Genomic DNA, 25,056 nt, shown 5'->3' with positions numbered 1-25,056 from the left:
AAATAAAAATTCAAATTAAAAAAGTAAAAGTTAAGTATATTTCTTTTCTTTATTTTATTTTTATTGTGACACAGGGTCTCGCTATGTCACCCAGGCTGGAGTGCAGCAACACAAGCTTGGCTCACTACTCTTTTTTCTCTTTCTCCCCTCTCTTCTCTCTCTCTTTTTTTTTCCAGATAGGGTCTTGCTCTGTCACCCAGATGGGAGCACAGTGGCATGATCTAGGCTCACTGTAACCTTTGCCTCCCAAGCTCAAGAGATTCTCGATTCTCCCACCTCAGCTTCCAGAATAGCTGGGGTTACAGGCGTGCACCACCACTCTCAGCTAATTTTTGCATTTTTAGTAGAGATAGCTTTCAGCATGTTGCCTAGGCTGGTCTTGAACTTCTGACCTCAAGTGATTCACCGGCCTCGGCCTCCCAAAGTGTTGGGATTACAGGCGTGAGCCACCACACCCAGCCGCAAACTATATATTTATCGCTGATAAAAATTACTTCCTATAAATAGGAGGCTGGGAGTACGGGATAGGGAGAGCAATCAAATGCAAATTGACAGGATCTAGCATAAACTTCAGCAGAACTCTAAAGAATCTTTTAAGTAAATATACCATAATCCCTGTGAGATTACCTGAGATAATCCTCCTGACCATAGCTTGGTTGCATGGCAGAGTAGTAAAGTGATTTTCAAATTAGTTCGATCTCTGTATCCACCATCTCCATATCAACAAGAGAGTTGATACATAAAATTTTGAAAATCTTAACCTTGTAACTCAATTCTGTTTTTAAAAAGAAATATTTCTAAACTTTTTTCTATACAGCAAATTCTCTATCTTTAACCCAGATCTTTTTCCTACACTCCAGACTTATGTGTCTAACTACCCGCTTTACTTGGACATCTCATTTGCATCTCTGCTTAGATACCTAATAGGTATTTCAAATTCAGCCATGTCCAAATTTCCCCTCAAAACCTGCTCCTCCTTCAGTCATGCCTATCACAGTAAATGGCAACTCCACAGGTCAAAACTTGGTGTTTTCCTTGATTACTGTCCTTCCCTCATCCTCACAATCAATCCATCATTAAAATCTTTTGGTTTTACCTTCAAAAGTACATCCAGAAACAAATCCATTCTCCCCACCTCCTCATTATAGCTTAGTCCAAGCCACTGGGATTATTAAAATAATCCCCTAAGTGATCTCTCTGCTTCTTCTCTTGTCTCCTTACAAACTGTTGTCAACACAGCAGCCAGACTAATCACGTCACAGCTGAAATCTGGCATCACTCTTTTGCTGAAAACCCCAGGGACTTCTTTTCTCACCTGCTATCAGCTCTAAAAGCATTCAGTTTTATACAGAGAGCCCTTAAACTAACACCACCTAATTTCTGAAAAACTGTCCCTCTATTTTGACACGAATAAATGGAATGAGTTACAGACACAATTAAAGAACAATGATAAATTTGGTGGCGTGACATGGTGGTCTAAATTCATCATTTAGCTCGCACCTCTCCCAAATTTCCAATGAAATAGAGAAATGTAAAACTGGAGGAAAAATCTTCAAAGGAAAAAATAAAACAAAAAAAGAAAAAAAATCTTCAAAGTAATAACTTAAAAGCTAATAAGGGCAGGGCTAGCCTACCGAAAGTGCTGACCAACCCAAACTGAGCCTACCTGGGGGGAAAGCAACCTAAGGCTCAGGTCAAGGTGAGGGTGCATGTGGCAAGTCTGAGATCTGCAATTACATTCTGAGACAGGTATTTTGAAACATGCAACAAGAATGTACAGAAGAAAACACGGATATGGCTGGATCTTAACAAGGATCAGTGTGTCACAGAGAGGAGGGAAAGTGTCTCCCAGACAACTTTAGGACAGAAACAACTGTTTCAGAATAACAAACATCCCTGCCCCACACAACTTCCTGCTAGAGATTTCTCCTCTAGCATCATGGGCAACTGGCTGCAATCTGGCAAAGGTAATGTACACTGTGTAAGTATCACCTTATCCCCTTACATTAATATAGGACTGAACATTTTCAACAGTAACATATACAATTTCTAAAGATAAAGTTATAAATACTATTTTGTAATGAGGAATAAACACTGTTAAAATTTGCAGCTAAAGCTTGTTTAAAACATAGATGGTCCCTGTCATCTCTAGCTAAAAGGGTATTACAAGACCTTGATTCCATGTTCTTTAGGGGAAACAGGAAGAAAACCCTGGCAATGTTCTTCTCTCTGGTAGAACAGTGCTTCCTATCTCACTGTCAATACTCAATTTATTCCTTTTCTGTCTGTATGAAGGCTGGCAAGCATCTATCCTTTGTCTTATGGTACTGCACCTGTCAGTATTCAAACATGCCCTTTTTCCTCCCTTCTCTGATCCTCATTAGCCCTACCGACCCATTTCACTATTCCACTTTATAAACAAATTTTAAAAACAAGGTCGCACTTCTGGCCACTTCCCTCACCTTCTATATCTTCTTCAACTCTGTGTAACTGTGTTTCCGCCCCCTCAATAATCCACTGAAAATCCATGTCTACGGCACCTTGGCTTACTCAACCTCTAGCAGCATTTTACACAGTTGACTCATGAAACACTCTCTATACCTTTTTAAACAAGAAATACTGTTTCCAAAGAACAGGTAATCACATCATGTGGGGTGGTAGTGTTCTGTGGGAAATAATGACCCAGAAAACATAAAAAGGTTATAGCTGTGAATAACGAAAGAACTGGGTTAACAACCTGTATCTGGTAAGCAGGGGCTATCAAATGAAAAAAGGGAGTAAGATCCCACCCCAATAAAAGGGTGGCTGAGTGGGAAAACCAGAAGAGACTTAATAATGCTAATGAACAGTTGCAATGTCAGAGCTCATGCATTTAAGTCCTTATTGTAATATCTATATAGGTGTGGACAGCAAGAGCCTCCATATTAGCTGTGGTGACTGCAGTAGCTCAACAGCCTCACTGGTAAGCATCTGTGAGCTATGGCAGCTGCTGATCAGTTACTTTGGAGAAAACCATTCTTAAAGTACTGAATTGCAACTGTAAAAACTACCCTTTTTCAGTTTTATACTTGTGGAAAACTACCTTTAGGAAAAGCGTCTTTTTTATTTTTGAGAGACAGCGGTCTTGCTCTGTCACCCAGGCTGGGGTGCAGTGGCACAATCACGGCTCACTGCAGCCTCGATTTCCCAGGCTCAAGCCATCCTCCCACCTTGGCCTCCCAGGTATCTAGGACTACAGGTATGCACCATCATGCCAGGCTAATTTTTATATAATTTTGTAAAGACAGATGGTTCTCGCTATGTTGCCTAGGCTGGTTTTGAACTCCTGGGCTCAGGCGATGCTCTGGCCCCAGCCTCCCAAAGTGTTGGGATTACAAGCGTGAGCCACCACACCCAGCCAGAAAAAAGTGCTTTTTGAAATTAAACTATCTAAACTCCACAAATGAAGTTAATATGAAACAAAATCAGGTTCCAGGTTTTTTAAAAGAATCCTTTATCAAGTTACCATGTTGTATTTCTCTCCTTTACTCTACCTGACCCCTCCTCAGATAAACAGACTGGCTAAAGATGGTATATTAGGTAAAGTATTAAGGGCTTCATATTTAATTACATGATTACTGCTGACACTGAAATGCATGACTCAGATGACAGAAGGGTATAAAACTTTTCTAATTAGTTTTATCACACTAGAAAATTAAAATATATTTGAAATACAAGATATACATTAAATAAATATATATATGCAAAACACTTCAAAATAATTACAACATCCTCATTAATTTAACAGAAACATCAGTGTTTAAACTACACACTCGGGGCAGAACTTCTGCTGTAACACTTTTCACTTGCCTATTTCCACCAACCCTGAAACATCTTCCATACATTAAGAAAACACACCTGGTTTCTGCCTCTGCGTTTCCCATAATTTCTTCTGACTAGAGCTTTATAATTCTCATTTTTCTTTGTTAAATAATAATATAAAACACAATCAGGAACACTCTGTAAGAAATAAAACAATTACTTTTGAAGATCCAATGAAATAAAAATTTTTTTAAATTAAATATTACTTTCAAGGAAAATCTCTGGTATCCTCAAAGTACAAATTAAAGAACACACATGGCTAGCATTTTAAGGCATATCTAGGGTCTAGAACTATTTACATTATATATACTATTTTAATGGACAGTTACAGTTAATTCAAATTATGTGAAAGATGCCAGGAACTATCAGAAACATTCAAATATTTTCTTTTTTTTTTTTTTTTTTTTTTGACTCTCATGTGCCTATGGAGAAAGCAAGGGAATTTTTTTTTTTTTTTTTTTTTTAGAGAAAGAGAGAGAGAGAATAGGAAGGAGAAAAAAGGAAGAGAAAGAGAGAGAGAGAATGGGGAGGAGGGAGAAGGAAAAGAAAGAGGGAGAGAGAATGGGAGTATTGCTTTCTTGCCCAGGCTAGAATGCAATTTAGTAATGGGTATTGAAAACCTCTTTTATACTGATAATTATACTTAATGATGTAATCAGGAAGGAGTAAGGGAAGAAGATAACAAACAAACAGCCAACCAATATTTAATTTAAACCTATGAAATGCTATGCGATTACTGAGGAGTGATTTACTTCCAATTATATAGTCACCTTTGGAATAGGTGTGAGGTGGTAATGTATGTTTTGTGTATTTGAAGTGGAGAGTACTATAAATATTTATTAAGTTTACTTGTTCCGGGTCTGAGTTCAAGTTCTGAATATCCTTGTTAATTTTCTATCTCGTTGATCTATAGAATCGTTAGCTCTTCTTGTTGCATTGATCCTTTTGCCATTATGTAATGTCATTCCTCGCCTCTTTTGATCTTTGTTGCTTTAAAGTCTACTTTATCAGAGGTGAGAATTGCATCTGCTGCTTTTTGTTTATTAGTTTATTTTTACTCTCTGTTCAATTGGTAAATCTTTCTCCTTCTCTCTGAGTCTTTGTGTATTGTTTCATGTAAGATGGGCCCGGATGCAGCATACCGATGGGTTTTGGCTTTTTATCCAATTAAAATATATGTAAGTTTAATACCAGCATTTGATGCTAGTTGGCTGTTTTGCCCATTAGTTGATGTGAATTTTTTATTGTGTTAAAGTTCTTTGCTTTTTGATATATTTTTGGAAAGGCTGATATTGGTTGTTCCTTTATATGTATAGTGCTTCTTTCAGAAGCTCTTGTAAAGCAGGCCTGGTGGTGGTGAACTCTCTAAGTACTTGTTTGTTCGCAAAAGATTTAATTTTTCCTTCGCACATAAAGCTTAGTTTGGCTGGATAGGAAATTCTGGGTTGAAAGTTCTTTTCTTTAAGGATGTTAAATATTGGTCCCCACTCTTTTCTGGCTTGTAGGGTTTCTGCTGAGAGATCTGCTGTAAGTCTGATAGGTTTCCCTTTATGGGTAACCTGAACTTTCTCTCTAGCTGCCCTTAGTATTTTCTCCTTCATTTCAACCCTAATAAATCTGGCAATTATGTGCCTTGGGGTTGGTCTTCTTGAAGAATATCTTTGTGGTGTTCTCTGTATTACCTGGAGTTGAATATTACCCTGCCTTGCCAGGTTGGGAAAATTTTCCTGAATGATATCCTGAAGAGTATTTTCCAACTTGGATTCATTCTCTTCATCACATTCAGGTACACCTATCAAACGTAAATTAGGTCTTTTCACATAGTCCCATATTTCCTGGAGACTTTGCTCATTCCTTTTCATCCTTTTTTCTGCATTTTTGTCTTCTCGTTTCATTTCACTGAGCTGGTCCTCGACTTCTGATATCCTTCCTTCCGCTTGATCAATTCGACTGTTTAAACTTGTGCATGCTTCGCGAAGTTCTCGTGTTGTGTTTTTCAGCTCCATCAATTCACTTATATTCTTCTCTAAATTGTCCATTCTCATTAACATTTCGTTAAACCTTTTTTCAAGGTTCTTAGTTTCTTTGCATTGGGTTAGAATAAGTTCTTTTAATTCACAGAAGTTTCTTATCACCCACGTTTGGAAACCTGCTTCTGTTATTGGAATACCGGTGTAATCTATTAAGCCTTGTTCCGTTACTGATGAGGAATTGCAATCCCCTGTAGAGGGAGAGGCATTCTGATTTTGAGTATTCTCTACCTTTTTACGCTGGTTTCTTCCCTTCATTATATATTTGTCCGTCTGTCGTCTTTATAATTACCGACTTTCTAACTGGGTCTCTGACGTCCAACTTGTTGATTCCCTGCGCCGAAATCTGAGCAATCCACTGAGCCGGCCAAAAGAGCGGTGTTAAGATTGATGGTGCTTTTCTGCCCGGGAATATCCGGACTCTGCACCAAGAACTGGCGTGCTAAGGCACCAGCAAAACCGCCACGCCGGCCACAAGAGTCGCCCTGGCGACCCGTGGAGCTCCTCCACTGGGAATCTCGTGGTCCGTGAGCAACTAATATTCGTCTGAAAGTGTGGCGTCCTCTCGTTCTTTGCGCTTTCACTGGGAGGTACGTGCCCGAGCTGCTAATCATCAGCCATCTTGGATCTCTCTCCCAAATATTTTCTTATTAACAAGTAAATTCCCCTTCGAACTACATATATGTAAATATTTAAAATGTCTTTGTTAAAAAACATTAAAATCAACTTTATGTTTATTAAATATGGAATGATTCACAAATCTGCTTGTCATCCTTGTGCAGGGGCCATGCTACTTTCTGCATTGTTCCAATTTTAGTATATGTGCTGCTGAAATGAGCACAAGACTAATATTTTAATTAGAAATGTAATGAGGTTCAAAAAGCATTGTAATCTAGTGTTTTTAGGGAAATAAAAATCAGGTCATCTTTCATTAACCATTTAGTTCTGTGTTCTAAGATTTCTATTATAATTGTAATTATCACTATATTAATCATGTGAGATGCTTCGCAGCCTTTTTAAAATCGGTTCTGCTTAACTTATCTGTGTGTGTTAGGGTACAAGAATTTCAAAGTAACAATCATCACAAACTTATAAAGATTCCTAATGCAAACCATGTCTTACCTTCCTCTCCAAGTAAGATGCAATTAGTCCAAAGTTTTTTGGATGCTGGATAAACCTGAGTAAAAATGAAAACAAAAACACACTCACACACAAACATTTCAACAACTAAAAAAGAAAACTTGGGAAAAGAAATACTATGTACAGGCTGGGCGTGGTGGCTCACACCTGTAATCTCAACACTTTGGGATGCCAAGGCAGGAGGATCACTTGAGGTCGGAGTTCAAGACCAACCTGACCAACATAGCAGAAATACAAAAATTAGACCGAGCACAGTGGCTCATGCCTGTAATTAGCCGGGCGTGGTGGCACGCACCTGTAATCCCAGCTACTCGGGAGGCTGAGGCAGAAGAATCTGAACCGGGAGGCAGAAGTTGCACTGAGCCAAGATCATGCCACTGCACTCCAGCCTGGGTGACAGAGCGAGACTCGGTCTCAAAAATAAAATAAAATACAAAAACTAGCCAGGGATGGTGGCACATGTCTGTAGTCCCACCTACTCAGGACACTGAGGCAAGAGAATCGCTTGAACTCGGGAGGCCGAAGTTGCAGTGAGCCGAGATCACAACACTGGACTCCGGCTTAAGCGACAGAGTGAGACTCGGTCTCCAAAAAAATTAAAAAAAAAAAAAAGAAAAGAAAAGAAATACTATGTATAGACTAATTTCCAGGGCTTTCTAACTGCCAATCTGAGGAACAACTGTAGAATCACTGGAGATTTTTAAAGCGCACAGATTTCTGGGCACCATATACCAGGAAATGAGTGAATTGGTCTAAGGTAACGCACAGAAATCTGTACCTTATAAAAGCTCCCCTGAAAGTCCTGACAGCACCTAAGCTTGGGAACCACTCTTAACATGACTCCATAACCCTAGTTCTTATCTGTTATCTCTTTTCCCACCTACAAACTTACAGGAAGATCAATATTCTCTACTTTTCAAAGAATCTATTCAAATGCCAAAATGGGGCCAAGTTTTTGTGAAAACAGTTCAATTTACAAGTAAATGCCAAATACTTTTTACTAACTTATGTAGAAATCTATAGAAAATAATTAAAAATATAAATTACTTGTCCTTAAAGATCTCCTTTTCATGGTCAGTCCAAACATTCATAAACTGCCTATCTTTATAAACCTTCATAGGGTCCTCCATAAGCCCATTCATATTAATGAACTTGACTCGTCTTTGTTCTGCATCAAACATCATAGGTGGAATCACAGAGAGCTGCCGCATTTGTTTCTCATTATTCTGGAAAAAAAATACAATTTACTTAGAATAAAGCATAAGCTAGAAATTAAGGAGGGCCATGGACCAATGTTCTCAATATATACTAAAAAACCATGTATACAGTTTAATGACAGTAACGGTGTATACCACAGCATCTAACATATAGTAATTACTTATATATCCAGTAAATATTCACTGTATGAATTATAGAGGCAGAGAATATCCATATCATTTTTTAAATAATCCACTCCTTTGAGAAGAATTATTTTTTTAAACTAAGCTGATACTTAACATAATAAAATTTAAACCTGGAAGATAAAAAGTAATGTCAAGTTCACTGAAGAGGTGACTTTATGGAACATTTAATTATCATATAGTCTCATTTTTTAAAACCTCAACATCATTTTAGACAACTCTTACCATCGTATTAGAGAACAATAAATAGAAAAATGAGCCAACAGGCATCAAAATCTAAGTCACTGATTTTAAATTAAACTCATTTTACTATTAAATGCTTCTTAATCTTACATAATCTTTCCATTGAAAACGTAAGGCTGTTATTCTTAGAAATAAAGCTTGTTTCAATTAAAACTTTGTTATACATGTAGAACTTATTTTTCCCAAAGTTTAACTGATGAAATTTACAAGTGCAAGCTTCTATTTAAAAACTTTTACCCAAATTACAAGTATTTACCCAAATATAAGAAAAAGTATTTCCCTAAAAATTTTCCTCATAAAAGTGGACACTGTTTAATAGTTAAGTCCTTATAAAGTCTCTAATTTCATGAGACACACTCAATCAGTTTGAATATTATAGTGTTTCAGACACATTAGATTGAAATGACATCAATACATAAACTAATTTTAGATGCTTACAGATGTTTCCTAATGGAATCAGTCAAAGAGCGAATAAAGAAATTTAACAAACATTTAATCGTCATTGTAGAAATAATGGCTATATATTCCAAGGGCTGAATGTCATTTCAATCATGTACTTTACAGGTAATTTTTAAAGCAATATAGAATAAGTGGTTATATTTTAAAGTTTTGAATATATTGCTACAAAAGAAATGAAAAATTGCTAGGCACAGTGGCTCATGCTTGTAATCCCAGCACTTTTGGAGGCCAAGGTGGGAGGATTGCTTGAGCCCAGGAGTTCAAGACCAATCTAGGCAGTGTAGTGAGACCCCATCTCTACAAAATATTCTTTTTTAATTAGCTAAGTGATAAACCGGGTGTGGTGGTTCATACCTATAATCCCAGCACTTTGAGAGGCAAAGGCAAGTGGATCACCTGAGGTCAGGAGTTCAAGACCAGCTTGGCCAACATGGCGAAACCCTGTTTCTACTAAAAATACAAAACTTAGCTGGGTGTGCTGGCATGTGCCTGTAGTCCCACCTACTTGGGAGGCTGAGGCAGGAGAATCACTTGAACCTGGGACGCAGAGGTTGCAGTGAGCCGAGATCATGCCACTACACTCCAGTCTGGGTGACAGAGTGAGACTCCATCTCAAACAAACATACAAAATGTTAGCTAGGCGTGGTGGTGTACCAGTAGTCCCAGCTACTCAGGAAGCTGAGGTGGGAGGATCGCTTGAGCCTGGGAGGTGGAGGATGCGGCAAGCCAAGATCACACCACTGCACACCAGCCTGGGTGACAGAAAAAGAAAAATCAACTTGTCAAAAAAAATCCTATGTCAAAAAAAGAAAAAGAAAAATCCACTTGTCCTGACAATATGCAATATTATGTGCAATATGTATTTAGGGCTTGAGATAAAATTTAGCAAGGATAACATCATAAATGTATTCCAAAAGAAGTATATCTCCAGGAATCTGGGCACAGTGAAGCTGGTGTGCTCTGAAACACTCTGATAACCCAAAGGTGTCTCTAGAAATGACAAAGATCCAGGCCGGGTGCGGTGGCTCAAGCCTGTAATTCCAGCACTCTGGGAGGCCGAGGCGGGTGGATCACGAGGTCAAGTGATCGAGACCATCCTGGTCAACATGGTGAAACCCCGTCTCTACTAAAAATACAAAAAATTAGCTGGGCATGGTGGCGCGTGCCTGTAATCCCAGCTACTTAGGAGGCTGAGGCAGGAGAACTGCCTGAACCCAGGAGGCGGAGGTTGCGGTGAGCTGAGATCGCACCATTGCACTCTAGTCTGGGTAACAAGAGCGAAACTCCATCTCAAAAAAAAGAAATGGCAAAGATCCTGAAATCACATAACAATGCACTGAAAAGCTTGAGTGTGGGATATCCCTCTGCGACTAAATATTGTATTTGTCCCTAAAGAGTTATGTATTTCAATGGACCAAAAATCAGTTTGGAATCCTCTTTGGGAAAGGAGAATATCAGAAGAAAGGAAAGAAAAACCACCTGTAAAAGTCTGTCTTGATCAGTATAAGAGCAATCTGAGAAGTAAAGTGGTTCAAGGAACTCTGAGACATAGTTTATATAGTTCTCTACCTCCTCCAGGGCTAGTCTGACTAGAATTCTGAAACAAAGTAACTTATAAGAACATATGATATACTTTTATTCAGTTATGAATGCAAAACAGGGTACCATAATCAAATACTGACAGAATCCTACCACAAATATCAACACAAAGACAAACTCTGTACAAATGGGCTATTTTTTCATCCTGGAGGAAAACTTACTACAACAGTTTCACAAGTAATGTTTCATGAGATCAAGCAACTTGATGGTTTAATTCACCACTGTATTCCCAATGCCTAAAGGAAAGTTTGGCACGTATAAGGCTATAAATAATTGTTGAAAGAATAGACTTGATTGAATATAGACATGGAAAAGAACACACAGTTCCAGAGTTTGCCTGGGTTGGGTATCTGGCTCCACTTTTTATTAGTCTATGAACTTGGGCAAATTATTTAACCTGCAGCTGGGCTTTAGTTTCTTCATTTGGTAAACAGCCATTAATTATAGCCTCTACTTCACAGAATTTTCATAGAGTTTAAGTAATACATATGAGGTGCTTATCACAATTGGCAATTTTAAGTAGTAACTACCCCTCAAATTTCCCCTCCTCAAAACACCAAAGATGTAGTCAGTCCACCACAACCTAAACCAACAATATCCATAGAAAGAGGAGAAACATATTAGTTAGGTTAAGTAGTAGTAAAGGGTACAGCAGAGGAATTCATGACACTGCTTTTTACTTTTGAATGTGCTACGTAGTGTGTAAAAGGAATTTAACTTATCTAAATTATTTCTAAATCATTCAACATTTTAGATTAAATCCACTTACTCCACTTAACTTTGCAAAATCAAGTATTAACTGTATACTTGTCTTCAAAAAATATATTTATTTACATTTAACATTTATTTTGAAGTATAAAACATTTAAAAAGTATCTTTGATCACTACTCAAGGCCAAACTTCAAATAAACCTCGTCTCAGAATTTTGAGACGAGGTTTAAGAAAAGCCATATAATAAAATCAAAACTAGCAAAACTCGGTCAATAGTAGGTGGCTTTCGGAACAATCTTGAGAGTTTGAAGAAAACTCAATGACAGAAATGGAAATTTATTCTTACTCTGCATTTCTGTATTAATATACAAGTAAACATTAGGCACCAGGGACTCAAAGACAGCCTGATCCAAAGGTATAATAATCGCACTCATGAAGACGACACTTTAGCTGATCATAAATATTTATTAAACAGAAAGATAAACACAATAGAAATAAATGTAAACTGACACTAATTAGGCATTGATTATTTCTGTTTTGGGAAAGTGAGTGAGGAAGCTTCACAAGGGAGGAAATATTTCTGTTGGGTCTGGAGATAAATTCTTCTTCAAATGTATACCTTGGTGTCTACTACCTGTTTCATAATTTTATTAATTCTGCTCTTTACACAGGTAAAGAAATGCCTGAAAAACAAAGTAATGACATTCACTACAAAAGTATATCTTCACCTTAAAAATTAGTGAAATGGCCTTCTTCTTCATAGATAAATCTCTTCCATATATAAACTTAATCTCTATAATCTCACTCACCTGCCCCTTTCACTTCATGTTACCATTATTGCCTGGGGACTATGTCACCTGCATACAGATGACTCTGGTATCTAACCAATCCCAGTTCAACTCTCTCCCAGGTTCACCTGCTAGACAGCACCCTTTGAAGAACATAAAAATGCATGCTCCTTTGCTACTTTAGGAAATGGCACCATCAGCTTAGTCCTCTAACCTAGAAACCAGGGAGTCACATTCTATTCCTCCTTTTTCTCATCTCCCACACCTTTTTATTACACTTTCCTATACATCCCTACCACTGTTGCCCTGACTCAGATCCTTATTTTTATCACAACAGCCTCCTCACCTCTCTCTAGGTCTCTCTGCTGCCAAAGCCATCTTTGTAAAATTCCAGTATGACTGTGTGACTGCCTCGTTTAAAAACGCTTCAACAGAGGCCTCAAATCTTTGAAACAGTCTAACACCTAATAAAGTTTCCACATTTACATACAAAACCCTTAACTCCTAGGCTACAGAGTTAAAACGCTTTAATAATTAAAAAATTAACTTGAATTAAATTAATTTTCTTACCTCCTGTTCAGAGAGCCCATCAATAATTTCAGAAATCTCATGCTCACTCCTAGCAATGGTGGCTGAAAGACCAGCTCCCCTCTGTCCAACTCTAAACATGAGGGAGAAATTAAAATATATTTAAAGGCCTTTTATAAAGAAAACATATCGATTAAATTAACTATATATTACTTTTCTGAGTGGAACTTTTTAACCAAGTTAAGAGAAGAAACATAAAATACTACTGAGTATCTACTTTTAAATAATATTTTTGGGCTGGGCACAGTGGCTCACGCCTATAATCCCAGCACTTTGGGAGGCCGAGGCAGGTGGATCACAAGGTCAGGAGTTCAAGACCAGCCTGACCAACATGGTGAAACCCTGTTTCTACTAAAAATAAAAAAAAAAAACTAGCTGGGCCTGGTGGCACACACCTGTAATCCCAGATACCTTGGAGGCTGAGGTAGGAGAATCACTTGAACCCGGAGGTGGAGGTTGCAGTGAGCTGAGATCACGACACTGCACTCCAGCCTGGGTGACAGAGCGAGACTCCAGCTTAAAAAAAAAACTGGCTGAGCGCGGTGGCTCATGCCTGTAACCCCAGCACTTTGGGGGGCCGAGACAGGTGGTTCACGAGGTCAGGAGATCAAGACCATCCTGGCCAACATGGTGAAACCCTGTCTCTACTAAAAATACAAAAAAAATTAGCTGAGCATGGTGGCACACGCCTATAGTCCCAGCTACTCGGGAAGCTGAGGCAGAACTGATTGAACCCAGGAGGCGGAGATTGCAGTGAGCCAAGATCGTGCCACTGCTCTACAGCCTGGGCACAGCATGAGATTCCGTCTCAAAAAAATTTAATTAATTTATAAAATAATAATATACTTGTGTCACCTATTAAAAACAATTTAAATGCTATGATTGAGATTTGAAGGTTACATGTTCAAATTTAAATGGTAGAAGTAGTTATGGAATACTTCTGAAAAACCATAGTTATTGATGCCATTTCCATTTCAAATAGCAGTCTTTGTATGCCCTGTAGTAAACTTAGAAAAATACATGAAACATTTTTAAACGGAGAGATAAAACTCAACCAACACCCCTTACAAAAATTTAATTGTGAGTTAAGGGGCTTACATGACTTTTTTTTTTTTTTTTTTTTTACATGACTCTTAACGAGACAATAAAGAAGAAAACTAAAGCTTTTAACAATTTTTTAAAATACCTTTTCGCTAAAACAAATCAGAATCTACCAAAGTCAAAGAATTTCTTAATTGGCCATCAACTGAATATAGTTTGATTATGTTGGTAATGAAGGAATAAAGGATATTCAGGTCTGTTCTTATTAACTGTCATTTCCAAACTATTTAATATTTTTAGGAACTAAACAATTTAGTTCAGAATTAATTTCAAAATATTCACTTATATTTAGATTCAAGAGGATAATATAAAAATTAAATTTACTATGATACAATGTTTACTGGTTGATAATAAAGTTTTCGTTACAACATAAAAGTTCTTTTAAGTTCATGGGTCCAAGTGAAGGTTTGTTATACAGGTAAACTTGGGTCATGGGGATTTGTTGTACAGATTATTTCATCACTCTGGTATTAAGCCTAGTATCCACTAGTTATTTTTCCTGATTCTCTCCCTTCTTCCATCCTCCACCCACCACACTCTGATAGGCCCCAGTATGTGTTGTTCCCCTCTATGTGTCCACAACATAAAAGTTCTTTATAAACTTTCTTCATGATCAGTTACAAGAAACAATAAATATTTGAAGGAAAATATCACAGTCATTAAACATCAAACTACTTACCGCTGAAATCTTTCTTGCTGTTCTCTCTGTTTTCGAATTTCTGGAAACTGCTTTTCATAGTATTCCCTTGTTTTGCTTTCTTTAGCTTTCCTCCGAGGATTATTTTCTATTCTGTCCACTTTTTTCTCCCATGCCTCCATGAGCTGATCATAACGCTGGCAGATTTTTTGTTCCTATTAAATATCCGTAGCAAATTAATAATAATTAAACTAAACTCTGATTCTGACAAACCAAATACTTTAAAATAAATGCTACTTCTTAAGGTTAAGTCAGAAGTACATTTGGCTTATGATTCAATTGTGAATGAAAAGCTGAAAGAGGAGAGAGGAAAGGTAGCTCCGTTTCCTACTAAGATCAACACACAGAGCACAGTTTGGCTGGATTTTTTATTTAACATTAAGGTTATGCATATTTATAAAGTAATTGACAATCTACTACTAGTATTAGCTGACCAGTTACTTTCATTTTGCTTAAAACATTATGTCATTGTTGTCCCCAAAAATGGAAAATTAAAAATACAAACATGTAAATAGTTCATAATCTGACCAATTACCCAAAGGCAACCATATGAACATTTTGTTGTTATCCTTCCAATCTGCGAAAGAAAACACGCACACTTTAACTGTTTTATTGTTGAAGGTTCTGGTTGATTGCCATTTTTAGCTATTATAAATAATGCTATCTAATAAACATTTTCGACAATATGAAAAAGGCAGAAATTGGTTGGTTATACTTTATCATAAAAAGAAATCCAGGCTGGGCACAACGGCTGATGCCTGTAATTCCAGCACTTTGGGAGGCCGAGGCGGGCAAATCACAAGGTCAAAAGATAGACCAGCCTAGCCAATATGGTGAAACCCCGTCTCTACTAAAAATATAAAAATTAGTTGGGTGTGCTGGCAGACACCTGTAGTGTCAGCTACTTGGGAGGCTGAGGCAGGAGAATCGCTTGAACCCAGGAGGCGGAGGCTGCAGTGAGACAAAATGGCGCCACTGCACTCTACCCTGAGCAACAGGGCAAGACTCTGTCTCATAAAAAAAAAAAAAAATCAGTGAACTACATGAAATTGAGATTTAACGTTTTTAGAGAAGTGAACTATGATACCGTTTTGTAAATAGAGAAGAAAAGACTAAAGAACCCTCCATTATAGACAAAGAACTGTCAACATATCTGATGACACATGGATAGAGGAAAGTGAAGAAGGGCTCATGAAAAACTGCTAACATGGTCATCTCAAGAAAGCAGCATTAGAGAATATTATCTTTCTCAAATTCCATACCACATCCCACTCCCAATTCTCAATTACTCCTACATGTCTTCTGTGTCCTTCACCTTTTCTCCATTTCTACTATTACCCTCATAATCCAGGCCAACACCATCCCTCTTCTAGATCAAAACAATAGCTCCCATGCATTCTTTTTTCTTTTCCCCACCTGCAACTGTCTTGATCGAGTTACACCATGCATTCTTAATATTGTAGCCAAATGCAAATTCTTAAAATACAAATCCAAACATTATGCAACCTCCAGGACAGTATACAATCTGGCTCTGGATTCCCTCAGTAGCCTCATTTCTCACACTGCCAGCTCAGTCCACATTCCCTCTAGCTCCCAGACATTCACTTAAGCAGCTCCCTCTGCGTATACAAGTTTGCAGAGAATTGGTTTTCCCATGAAACTTCCCCTCATAATTCCTATCTGCCTTAGGTGTCCTCCTCAGTCATCTGTAGTCCATGACCATGGTGTGATCCAATACTATGACTACCTGCTGACCTGTCTGACTCTCATCACCTTAGGCTCCCCCTAAAACTACTAAAACCATATGGCTACCTTGTTCACCTTCACAGAATATATAGGACAGAGTACACAGCCAAGCAATATTTAAGCTAATTGGTGAACATACAAACCTTACAGTGTTTGCATCACCAGTGAGCTAATCTAGCGAGTACCACAATTACAACAAAATTACTTGGAAAGGGAAAAAAAATACATGAGAGCTAATTTCTTATTTGATATTTATATGTTCTTGGCAAAAAAAGAAAAAAAAAAAAGTAAGACCATAATTTAAGATAGTACCTGAAGGAACAGACTGGCAAATTAGAACATTAGACATTTTCCACCAAATAAAAGCGGCTTACTCTTGACCTTTACAACTCATTAAACTGTCAGGTCATTAAACTTAAGCCACAAAGTTCATTTTTGATGTAGATTTAAAGAGCAGCATTTATTTAACAGACACTTGAATTTAAATGTATTAACAGTTAAACTGTAAATTTATTGCTAACTGTAAATCTGTAAAATCAGTATAAACATACTATGAAAAAAAATCACTGGCATTATATTTTCTATAACTTAATTACCATGAAGATTATATAAACACAAAACTTTTGGACTGTAAGTCATATAACAAAATATGGAAAACTATTTGAATTTGAAAAAGCTGAACCCTAGCTGACCCAGTTTCTAATAAAATAAAGAATAGTAATATCTAATCAGCATGACTGCAACTTACCCACAAGTGTTTGAGGCTTAAGAAACTAAATTATCTATCTTTCATATTTTTTAAACTACTCACCATTTTCTTTATTTTGACTAGATGAAAATGTTCTAGATAGGTGACCAATGAAATTAACTTGATAATAATATTACATGTAAATTATGGTATCAAAATGTTACTAGAATTAGATTTCAGTCATGTATACAGTCACTTTCTAAATCAACACTTATCCTCAAATGGAGTCAAGGACCATTCTCATTAATAGTGGGAAAGTGAATGCCTAAATGAGCACGAATGGGAAAGCTGTACAAATTTCAGTTAACAAGGATAGGACCTCACCCTTTGTTTTCTTGCATGATTTCTTCTTTTAAAAAATAAAATGAGTTTTTTCCTCATCACCTGGTTTCTAGAAGAGAAAAATATGGTTGCATGACATTAAGAAAAAGCACAATTTAATAATGTATTCGCTTTTTTCCCAAAGACACTGGAACACAGGCAAAAATCACTTAAGAATTTATAATGTAAACAAAGTTAATCCTATTTTTTTCACGCTGCAAAATAAGACTTTATAATTTTTGCAAAAATTAGAACTCACTAAAGTTCCTCCCATTCTACAGTAAGACTTTATACAAAATAGTTAACTTTCAATTAGCAAATCCAATTATAAGGCAAATATTTTCAAATTAAAATTACAGTTACTTATCCTTCTTAACAACTCTGGTGACATAAACATCTTAGTCTTGGAGGATAAGAGGTAGAAGAGAAGGAAACTCTTTTAAAGTTACCTCCCTACATCAGGTAAGGTGCTAACCTCCCTTCTATGAGGATAATGTATAACAACATATGTAGAGACAGATGACTTCCGCTTTAAACAGAGATTTTCTTCAGTCACAGAAATGACACAATCCACTCTAAGAAGTAATAGAGGGCAATGTGATAAAACAGCAAGATTTCTAATATATCTTAATCACTTTTTAAATTGGAAGCATTGTGACCTTCAAAAACAATGACATGCAGGTTCAAATATAAATATTTATACCCCACCTACTTCCAGAAAGGATTTCAAGCTGATTATTCAAATATAAATACAAAGCCAAGGCAAGTAGAAGTAATTTTGTGGATTATCTGCCACTCTGGCCTAACAGTGACACTGGTTCCACTCAAGTAAGCATGGACAATCAGGAGCTGGCTATATGAAAAAGTAGCCAAGAGATGAAAAGAATTATTAAAATGTACATTTGCTATTTCATACAAAGCAAATGATGGTGATGAAAGAACAGCTACTGAATGACTCATACAGATGCATGCAGCTGAGGAAATATTTCAAAAGGTGTTGTACAGGGAAGCATTACCATATACTCAGTTTGCTCTAATGATAATTATACGTTACTCAAAAGCAAATGACAATCAACAAATACAATCTTAAGTGTTTCCTAGGAATTTAAATGAAGTCAGCCAGTCAGTAATCCATCTCAGGATAGTGTGCTGAGCACTAAATAGGCAATGTAGATGACATGAAATAAATCAGACAGAACTGCTCTCCAGACTGTATTAGGAGAAACAGGACAGAACATAAACATAACTGAGGCTTTGGGGGAGAAAAAAAAGTCATTAAAAGTAGCAAACTAGGTCTTATCTGCTCTTCTCCTCTTTAAAAATGTTACAACAGCTAAGCAGTTCCAAAACAAGGTATATTACTATGTGAGTTTTGACTGATTTACTTCTAAGGGTTCTCAAGATCATAATAGCATCTCACAGAAAAATTCACAAATACATTAACTTTTATTACGAACCACTTATTTAACAAAAGTTAAAATTATTCAAGTTCAATTGTTTTCATGCATACTACCATGCAAATTATATTTGCCACCAGTTCTGCAAAGTAGTCAATAATTGCACATACTCTTAGTAAGAAATTTTTAAAAAGAAAAAAGTATATATATGTGTATATATATAATAAATAGCAATGTGCTCATTAGCAACCATACTAGTAAATAATTATAATGATATGGTTATACTTAATAAAACATATAAAGTAGAAATATCACATTTTTGTCACAAACTAAGAATAATTCACCTAAAATTCTCTTAAAGTATAATTTTTTTAAAAAAGATACCTATCTAGCTTCCTTTCTTACTTCAATCAGATCAAGAAATCAGATTTTCTTTTCACTTATTTTCTTATTCCAAAATCTGCATCCATAAAGGCCTGGTACTAGGATGAGCAAGGCTAAGCAAACTATATTCTGGAGCAGCCTCCTCACCCACATGAGGTGACTGAGCGCTTCCAAGGCACCAGGACATTAAATGGCAGAAGGGTCTACAAATACCGTCATTAGCAAGAGTCATGGAAGGGATTTCCCTAGAATAGGATTTTGAATAATGATAAAATGATCCGTGGCACTTCTACTTTGCAATGGCAGATGTGGCTTGGTGGGGGACGGTGTCATCACTAGTCTTAAATGAAAAAGCTTCATTATCTTACTTCATCATGCGCCTTGCAGGTACTCCACTGAAAAAAAGACAAAACAGGAGGCAAAAAATTCAAGCCTCAAGGTAAGCCATTTCAATGTTAAGTATCCACCTTTTTTACTAGCAGATTATAAAACCAGCTAGTGTTATGCAACAATTTATTTCATTTTTTTGGCCTCGGAAACTCAAAGCTGTTACCCCAACCCCCAAGAAGCCAGAGGAAGATAACATATAGTAAAACAACAGCAAATTACACAAATCTAAAACACACCTACACTATATTATAATACTGTCAGCAGATAACATAAAAATGATCTCTTTATAGAATATATGGTCTTTAATTGAAGAACTCCAAAGATGATCAATACTTACGTCTTGATGTTCTCATGGTACACCTTGGTATCTGATGGCTGGTTATAGAGTGGCTATAAAAGAAATCAAATACTTATGTATAAAATGTTGTACATATGTCTACAAAGAGACAAAGAAACAAAATTTAAATGTAAGCACAGGTAAAGTACTAATGGATCTATACAATAACATGCCCTACCAAAACCTTAAACTTTTAGATTCCTTAAGTAACTGTTAATCCCATCTCCTAATGATGCCACTCCCATAAGACAGTTTATAAATGCACTGTTTCCCATAATAAGTATATTTACGCACAGAATTTTAAATTTAAAGGTGGATTAATTTTTAATTTCAAAGGAGGATTAAGCATTGCCACTATTTGAACAGTAAAATTCAAAGAGCTTTCTAATTCTGTTCTTAATTCTCATTCTACCTGGAATGATTAAATAGCTGCTAAAGTAAAAACATGCTCAGGATAATGCTTCAACAAAAGTTTGCAAAGGTAACCAAGTTCACTCACCATTACTTTAAACTTCATCTCAAACTCTGCTCAGCTACATCTCTCTTATCCCAAAATAAATGGATCATATTCCATCTTATCCCTAGAAAAACTACTACCAAAAGAAAATATCACTGGAAATGAAAAAATTAATTTCTTACTTACCAGTTCAACTTTTGGGCCAAGACCTTCAAAAATTTTATGAGCTTCTTCTGCTTTTTTCTAGAGACAAAGACATTGTTACATAATTAAAAATTACATTACCTAAGTGCAAAATCACTATTTAAAAAATATTTATCTAAGACTAATCTACAGATGAACTTATCCTTATTTCCAAATATCGTTCTCCTATATGATATGCTGAAATATGCTCCAATTGTTTTTTATTTTTTCTTAGTTTGCAGTTACAATGATGGAAACTCTTAAATTTTATTTTCATAGCTTTCCTCACCAAGTTCAGTCAAAACTTAACATTTATATTGAAAGCAATGCCTGAAGAATTTTTTGAGACAAAGTTTTACTCTTGTTGCCCAGGCTGGAGCACAATGGCGCAATCTCAGCTTACCGCAACCTCCGCCTCCCAGGTTCAAGCAATCCTCCTGCCTCAGCCTCCCGAATAGCTGGGACTACAGGCATGTGCCACCCGCCCAGCTAATATTTATATTTTTAGTAGAAACGGGGTTTCACCAAGTTGACTAGGATGGTCTTGATCTCTTGACCTCGTGATTCGCCCGCCTTAGCCTCCAAAAGTGCTGGGATTACAGGCATAAGTCACCACGCACAGCCAAGAATTATTAAGTTTTTAAAAGCTAATAATTATATTAAGAATCTAAAGAGAGGGAGTGAAAATTCACTATTAGAAATAAATCCCCCAAACATTCTACATATTTTAACTCATACCATCTTTAACAGAAACTTAAAGCAATAAAATACCATAAAATGGCCACTCTTTACTGTGGTAAGCCACATTGATCTCTTTGAAGGAAAGATTTTTTTTTTTTTTTTTTTTGAGATGGAGTTTCGCTCTTGTTACCCAGGCTGGAGTGCAATGGCGCGATCTCGGCTCACCGCAACCTCTGCCTCCTGGGTTCAGGCAATTCTCCTGCCTCAGCCTCCTGAGTAGCTGGGATTACAGGCACGCACCACCATGCCCAGCTAATTTTTTGTATTTTTAGTAGAGACGGGGTTTCACCATGTTGACCAGGATGTTCTCGATCTCTTGACCTCGTGATCCACCCACCTCGGCCTCCCAAATTGCTGGGATTACAGGCATGAGCCACCGCACCCGGGCCTTCAAGAAAAAGATTTTAATGAGCTAATTTTCTAGTTACAAGGAATCCTTAGTAACAGCTGAACAACAAAGAAAACCGCTCATTTGTTATTCAGAGTACTCAGTAGTGGAAAAAAATGCTGAATTATATCTATTTGTAAACTGCTATTTCCTTTTTTATTTTTTTTATTTTTGAGACAGGGTCTTACTCTGTCACCCAGGCTGGAACACAATGGCATGATCATAGCTCACTGCAGCCTCAACTTCCTGGGCTCAAATAATCCCCCCACCTCAGCCTCCCAAAGCTCTGGGATTACAGGTGTGAGAAACAGCACCTGGTTGCTATTTTCAAAAGTAAAATAATCTAGACCAAAGTGTTACCTAGCAGAAATCTTGCCTTGCTAAGATTAACCTACCAATACTTTGGCAACAAAAATTTTAACTTAAAACTCTCATATGTTCATATTATAATTTTCATTCTAAGTCTACAGACAGAAGTAAATAATTCTTCAAACATATGTTCAGTATGTTCTACGTGCCAAGCACTTGCTAGACACTAAGAAAACAATGAAAAAGATAAGTCTTCCCACCATAGGAAGACGAGGGGTCTTGAAAGCCTTACTAGAGAAAATGATACTTGAGCTGGGGCTTGAGGTATAAGTGTGCCTGGCAGAAAAGACAAAACATGGGGCCACCTGACGGCAGGGGCAATATAGTAGGATATAGGTACTACTAACAAAGGAGCATCCAAAACCTCTTCTGGTGGGATATCACTAAGAAAAGAGTACTGGGCAAGGGCCAGATGGATAAGCATGTAAACACCAGTAAAGGTTTGGGCTATTCTGTAGAAAGTGGCAAATCATCAAAAGATTCTATTTGGAGAATCATGTGATGGGATGAAAATATGAAACATGGGTTAGAAAGGAACAGACTGAAGGAGACTCAATAACTATGTGGGAGATGAAGGCTCAAATTAAGCTAACAATAAAGGTAGAGAAAGAAGCCAAAGACCAGACCAGTATTTAGGTAGGACTGATGCTCTTCATTGATTACCTGAACATACATGAAATGGCAAAGAGATAGAATTGGCTAATTCCTAGGACGCTGGCCTAGATGACCAGAGGTGCTGGCACAGAATATACATCCTACTATCATCCTTTTCTTTCTTCTGATGTCACATTCTCTTCCAAATCCACCAATCAAAATATAAATAAGGCAGGTCGCGGTGGCTCACACCTGTAATCTCAGCACTTTGGGAGGCTGAGGCAGGCGGATCACTCAAGGTCAGGAGCTCGAGACCAACCTGCCAACATGGCAAAACCCTCTCTCTACTAAAAATACAAAAATGAGCCAGGCATGGTGGCACGCACCTGTCATCCCAGCTATTTGGGAGGCTGAGGGTGGAAAATCGCTTAAACCCAGAAGGCAGAGGTTGCACTGAGCCAAGATCGTGTCACTGCACTCCAGCCTGGGTGGACAGAGCAAGACCTCGTCTCAAAAAAAAATAATAATAATAATAACATATATATGAACAAGATATTCCTGAAAATTTCTCTAGTAGAATCCAACAATCACTTTTCTTTATGCATTATTATTCTGAAATTAAACATTTACAAATATTTTTGGAACTTACAACTGATAGAGTAATATCAAATTGAACTGTTAAAAATAGTCTGTTTAGAGACTAAACAAATTTAGTCTGAAATTTATGATGCAAGTCAACTTTTCTCAGGAAGTCAACTTTAAAATTAACACTTTGGGGCAGTTTTTTCTCCCTCCCACTAACTTTCTAAAGAAAAGAAATGGTCCCTCTACCTCTTAAGCCACACTTGGCTTAATTCCAGCTAGTGTAGACTGCTGCCACACAAGAAATAAGAGGGAGGTGTACTTTTGTCATTACTCCATTACTCCTTGCCTACAGTGCTAAAACAGATAAGCTCATTCATTTAAAAAAGCTAAAGAGGCAGGGAGGGCCTTTCAAAAGAGCATAGTGGGACAGAAAAAGCCTTGGGGAGTACATATGAGAAAGCCTGGGATCTAGGCCCACTGTACTCTCCTACGCCCCTCTGGGAGCCCCCTATTACAATTCTGAAACTGCACAGGTACATGCATAAAACATACATAAAAAAGAAAAGATGAGGCCAGGCATGGGGGCTCACACCTGTAATCTCAATACTTTGGGAGGCTGGGGCAGGGGGATTGCTTGGGGGAAGGAGGATTGCTTGAAGCCAGGAGTTCAGTATCAGCCTGAGCAACACAGTGAGACCCTGTCTGTTAGAAAGAAAAGAAGGAATAAAAGAAAAGAGGCCAGACGCAGTAGCATTTTGGGAGGCCAAGGCAAGTGGATCACTTGAGCCCAGGAGTTCAAGACCAGCCTGGTCAACATGAGGAAACCCTGTTTCTACCAAAAATACAAAAGTTAGCTGGGTGTGGTGGTCCACATCTGTAATCCCAGTTACTTGGGAGTCTGAGGCAGCAGAATTGCTTCAACCTGGGAGGCGGAGGTTACAGTGAGCCAAGATTGCGCCACAGCACTCCAGCCTCAGAGACAAAGCGAAACTCCGTCTCAAAAAAAAAAGAAAAAGAAAAAGAAAAGAAAGAAAAGAGAGGGAGGAGAGGAGGGAAAGGGAGAAGAAAAGAGGCAGAAGAAAAATGAAAGAAAAAAAGAAAAAAAAGGAAAAGAAAGATGACTTCTATAGTTGCCATGAGTTAAAAACAATCTTCACTGTAGAAGGTAAGTCTAAAATTAAAACAGATTTCAGATTTGGTTTTCTTCATAGAATGAACAAGAAACCAAATGTGTAAATGTTAATAGATAAAAAAGAGGTGTAAAAGGAGTTTTCAAGTTTTGCTAACGTGCACCAAGAAACATACTGATTTCCCAGTGAAGCAACCACAGAACTAATATTGTAAGACAAGGCTCATAAGAAATTAAATCATTAGGAGGCCGAGGCGGGTGGATCACGAGGTCAAGCAATCGAGACCAGGATACATGGTGAAACCCCGTCTCTACTAAAAATACAAAAAATTAGCTGGGCATGGTGGCGCGTGCCTGTAATCCCATCTACTCAGGAGGCTGAGGCAGGAGAATTGCCTGAACCCAGGAGGCGGAGGTTGTGGTGAGCTGAGACCGCACCATTGCACTCCAGCCTGGGTAACAAGAGCGAAATTCCGTCTCAAAAAAAAGAAAAGAAATTAAATCAATTAATAATTATCACCAAATCCAATTTATTTGAAAAATTCATACTAAAAAAAAAACACACACACATTTTATAAAACTTTAAAAAAAAACTATCAAATCTCCATTGTTATCACTGCTAATCCCTATTTACTTTATCTTTGAGTCACAGTCACAAACTGGCCATGGA

The 25,056-nt window shown here is 37.3% G+C and overlaps 1 protein-coding gene and 1 non-coding gene across 18 annotated transcripts in view; both read right to left on the bottom strand.

Annotated features, from left to right (window-relative positions):
- The window catches only part of NCOR1 (nuclear receptor corepressor 1), a 182,290-nt gene that overhangs the window by 101,069 nt on the left and 56,165 nt on the right, over positions 1–25,056 (bottom strand). For 10 of the 17 annotated variants that reach the window (XM_012475068.3, XM_064378276.1, XM_012475072.3 and 7 more), the window contains exons 7-15: positions 20,584–20,640; positions 19,941–19,993; positions 19,582–19,608; positions 17,436–17,502; positions 14,600–14,772; positions 12,802–12,892; positions 8,079–8,257; positions 7,014–7,068; positions 3,898–3,999 (exon numbers count right to left, since the gene is read on the bottom strand). In XM_012475068.3, the coding sequence (XP_012330491.1) occupies positions 3,898–3,999; positions 7,014–7,068; positions 8,079–8,257; positions 12,802–12,892; positions 14,600–14,772; positions 17,436–17,502; positions 19,582–19,608; positions 19,941–19,993; positions 20,584–20,640 (804 nt within the window). Of the gene's footprint in view, positions 1–3,897; positions 4,000–7,013; positions 7,069–8,078; positions 8,258–12,801; positions 12,893–14,599; positions 14,773–17,435; positions 17,503–19,581; positions 19,609–19,940; positions 19,994–20,583; positions 20,641–21,658; positions 21,707–25,056 lie in introns of those variants that run through there. The other 7 variants (XM_012475081.3, XM_012475073.3, XM_012475075.3 and 4 more) reach the window with 2 other exon arrangements.
- LOC135275830 (U6 spliceosomal RNA) lies at positions 6,629–6,732 on the bottom strand. Its single transcript, XR_010343399.1, has one exon. It is a non-coding gene; the product is annotated as a U6 spliceosomal RNA (small nuclear RNA).

The sequence above is a fragment of the Aotus nancymaae genome, unplaced genomic scaffold (assembly GCF_030222135.1).
Source record: "Aotus nancymaae isolate 86718 unplaced genomic scaffold, 86718_ANA_hifiasm-v0.15.2.pri h1tg000018l, whole genome shotgun sequence".
NCBI classification, from domain to species: Eukaryota; Metazoa; Chordata; class Mammalia; order Primates; family Aotidae; genus Aotus; species Aotus nancymaae.
This window is presented reverse-complemented; position numbering and strand designations above follow the sequence as displayed.